This window comes from Sinocyclocheilus anshuiensis, unplaced genomic scaffold (genome assembly GCF_001515605.1).
Source record: "Sinocyclocheilus anshuiensis isolate Anshui unplaced genomic scaffold, SAMN03320099.WGS_v1.1 scaffold521, whole genome shotgun sequence".
NCBI classification, from domain to species: Eukaryota; Metazoa; Chordata; class Actinopteri; order Cypriniformes; family Cyprinidae; genus Sinocyclocheilus; species Sinocyclocheilus anshuiensis.
In genome coordinates this window covers 474,526-478,470 of record NW_015540882.1, presented here as the reverse complement: position 1 = coordinate 478,470, position 3,945 = coordinate 474,526, and the positions used below count along the sequence as shown (strand labels likewise).

Below are 3,945 nucleotides of genomic sequence, written 5' to 3'. Positions count from 1 at the left end.
TATATATATATATATATATATATATATATATATATATATATATACACACATACATACATACATACAGTGGATATCAAAATGAGATAATCTATAAATACTTTTAAGTTTTTCTAAAAAATACTTAAATTAGATATTTAAAAAAGAAACACTGATCAAAATTAGAGAACAATTACAGATACCTCTGCTAAGTTCCTTAATTATGTGATAATTTAACTGGCAGCATTCCTCTAATTTTCACTGAGTTTGCAATATGGTGGGCCACTAAGGTAACTGAGACCCTGGGACAGGAGGCGGTCCAGATGAAAGCCAAAGGGATGATGCTTTCAGTCACTGCACGACAAGCTGGTCATTCCAAATCTAGAATAGATTTCTAGAATATTGCCGTGTGTGTGTGTATATATATATATATATATATATATAAAACAATAGAGGATTTAACATCAAAATTTTGCATATAATGTAAAAATGTATGTTTATAATGTAACCTTCTCCCTTTAAATACTTTGACAGTTCAAGAATAATTTATGAAATTGAATATTATTTATTTGAAAGAATTAAAAGAGAAGTTTCATGTTTATCATTGTATTGTTCAACTGGTCAAGGTTGAAATGGGAATTAGAAAGTAATTAGTAATAATAAGTAATGCAATACATTTTAGAGAGAGTAATTAGTACAGCAATCTAATTACATTATTGTACACATTATTTACATTACTTCTGGATTATTGTAATGTTTTTATCAGCTGTTTGGTCTCTCATGCACGACAAGCTGGTCATTCCAAATCTAGAATAGATTTCTAGAATATTGCCGCTTTACAATGACACTAATTCATTCAAGTCCCCCAAAAAGGCTGGTCATCCACGTAAGACAAATACACGAGAAGACAAGATAATGCAGAGACTCTCAATGGGGAATTGGTTCAACACTGCAGCTGGAATTGCTCGCCAGTTCAGCAATGAACAGGGTAAGGATCTGTCTCGGCACATTTAGGAGAAGTGAGACTGAAAGCACACTCTGCAGTGACCAAGTGACCTCTCATCAACAGAAAGAATCAAAAGGATAGGCTCACCTTTGCTGAGGAGCATGTTGTGTGGAGAGAGTGTGTGTGTGTGTGTGTATATATATATATATATATATATATAAAACAATAGAGGATTTAACATCAAAATTTTGCATATAATGTAAAAATGTATGTTTATAATGTAACCTTCTCCCTTTAAATACTTTGACAGTTCAAGAATAATTTATGAAATTGAATATTATTTATTTGAAAGAATTAAAAGAGAAGTTTCATGTTTATCCTGGAATTGCTCGCCAGTTCAGCAATGAACAGGGTAAGGATCTGTCTCGGCACATTTAGGAGAAGTGAGACTGAAAGCACACTCTGCAGTGACCAAGTGACCTCTCATCAACAGAAAGAATCAAAAGGATAGGCTCACCTTTGCTGAGGAGCATGTTGTGTGGAGAGAGAAGAACTGGTCCAAAGTTCACTTTAGTGATGAGAGCAAGTTTAATTGGTTTGGGTCCGATGGGAATTCAATGAAAGGTGGAGGAGGAAGTATTATGGTTTGGGGGATGTTTTCTGCAGCAGGAGTTGGGCCTCTTATACAGATACATGGCAAAGTGAATGCAAATGTTTATCAGAACCTCCTTCAGCAACATGCGGTACTACCATCCCTGCAAGCATCTCCCAATCAGCCGGCAATTTTCATGCAAAACAATGCAAAATGGGTAAAGCAGTTCCTTGAAGCTAAGAACATTGAAATGAAATAATGAAATGGCCAGCCCAGAGATCTAAACCCAACTGAAAATCTCTGGAAGATCCTTGGCAACAAAGTATTGCTAAGAAACCCACTACAGTCACCAAACTATGGAAGAGACATGGAAGAAGAGTGGACCAAGATCACAGAAACTAGTGATGTCCTGCGGCCGCAGATGTGCTGAAGTCATTCAAAGCAAGGGCCTCTACAGTTCTAGACAGCTGTAACCCTCCAAAGTTTAGTTGTAATCTTCTTTCATGCTACAGTGGTTAATGTTCTCTAATTTTGATCGCTGTGTTTTCCACAAAATAAAGTGTTTTGTTGAAATGCCTTGGTTATTTTGTCAAACATGTTAGTATAACCTACAGCTAATATTCCTTAAAATTTTGAGTTATGAATATTAACAATATTTAGAAAAAGTCAAGAATCTCCACATGTGTGTGTGTGTGTGTGTGTGTGTGTGTATATATATATATATATATATATATATGAAGAGAGGTGTTGAAAACAGTGGACATTTTAAACAAAATGGTTCACTGAAACAGTGTAATCTAGATTATGTCAACTAAACTAAAGTCATGTCAAGAGAAACTGCATGAACTGGGATGGCTCTCTTTGCCAGTCATAATGCATGCGTCTGTTTGACAGAGAAATAAAGGTTTGTCAGGAGAGTTTCCATTGAATAAAGCCCTTTGAAAGCAGATGAAAGCAGAGAAAAATGGGGAAATACTGAGAATGGAGAAAAAAAAAACGCTGCAGAGTGAATTGCACAGTGCTTATTTAATTATAGATCAATGGAATCTTTGCATAAATAAACCAGCCACAGTTCATGATCATATGGCACATGGTTCGTAGAGGTAAAGTAAACATGAGCATGCTGGCCATAATCACGTGCTCATTGTTATTCTCAAGATAACAGACTTATACATTTAGAAAACATACATTTAAAACAAACAATGATGTCAGCGTACTGTATGTGGATTGTTATATCCTTAACGACAGGTCAATAAAAGCGTAGTTTTAAAAATAACAACCATACGACATAAAGAATATGAAGAAGAAGTGATTGGCAGAACGAAGCAATGCATGAAATGAAAATACACATATGAATTCATATGCAATGCCAATTCGAGTTTAACTGATATCATCCTTGTCTTTATGGAGTGATCATGTCGAGTATGCATGGATGTTTGGATGAAAAGCTTTCATAGAGAACAGGGGTGACAGACTCACCACAGTGACCGGAGAAACCATCTTTGTCTGCGGGTGAACAGCCAGAGGACGGATGAACGGATCAGTCGTCGCTAACAGAGCACACGAAATGTGTTTTTGTCTTGTGTTTGGGACAGGCCATCATCAGTGGGAGGAGAGAGTGGGCGGAGTCTGCGGGTGAAAACAAGCCCTGTCCAATCGGAATGCGGGGAGGTGTTGACATTACGGCGCGCCTCAGCCAATGTGGCCGTGTGGGAGGAACATTTACATACAGCACACTCGGTGCCCGTTTAGTCCTTGCGTCGCGTTATTAATACGTTTTATCGTCAACATCTATGTCTGATATATAATGCGAGTTCGATATAAATTCTAAATGTTAATAAAATGGTGTGTAGATGCGTAAACACATAGCTGAGCTGTTTCTTGAATATGTATCGACACCTTGTGGCAGCATTTAGTAATCAATATTGCGTCACTACTCACTATTTTCCTAAAAGTCGGTAAAATTACCTTAAAGTACAAAGTGATGTCTTGGTATTGCAAGCTTTGTCTATAATAAATATTTATAATGCAGAAGGTTAATACGTGTGATTACAGAGGGGGTAATCTTGTACTTGTGCTGGCCAGAATTGATCTATATGTTTTATGTTTTACCTATTATTTAGTCAAATCCATTATTTATTTATTTGAATCGGGGTTATTATAGTTAACTAAAACTGAAACTAAAACCATTAAAAATTCGTCACTTGAAACCAAATAAACGTTAGCTGAAATAAAATAAAATACAAAAACTGTTTTATTGTTATTGTTTCAGCTAGATGCAGAGGCAATAGTTCTCATTTTAATTCAGTTTAACTTGTGTACTAAAATAACTAAGGCTAAACGTGAATAAAAATGTGTGTGTATAAAATTTGTATATAACACACATACACACACACACTCTCTCTCACACACACACACACACACACACACT

The 3,945-nt window shown here is 35.8% G+C and overlaps 1 protein-coding gene across 1 annotated transcript in view; it reads right to left on the bottom strand.

Moving 5' to 3' along the window:
- Nucleotides 1-3,091, bottom strand: part of LOC107688565 (lysoplasmalogenase-like protein TMEM86A) — an 8,811-nt gene extending 5,720 nt beyond the window's left edge. The window contains exon 1 of the mRNA XM_016486271.1: nt 2,994-3,091. Coding sequence (XP_016341757.1) covers nt 2,994-3,014 — 21 coding nt within the window. The 5' untranslated portion in view covers nt 3,015-3,091. The remainder of the gene's footprint in view (nt 1-2,993) is intronic.
- Between the last annotated feature and the right edge of the window lie 854 nt (nt 3,092-3,945).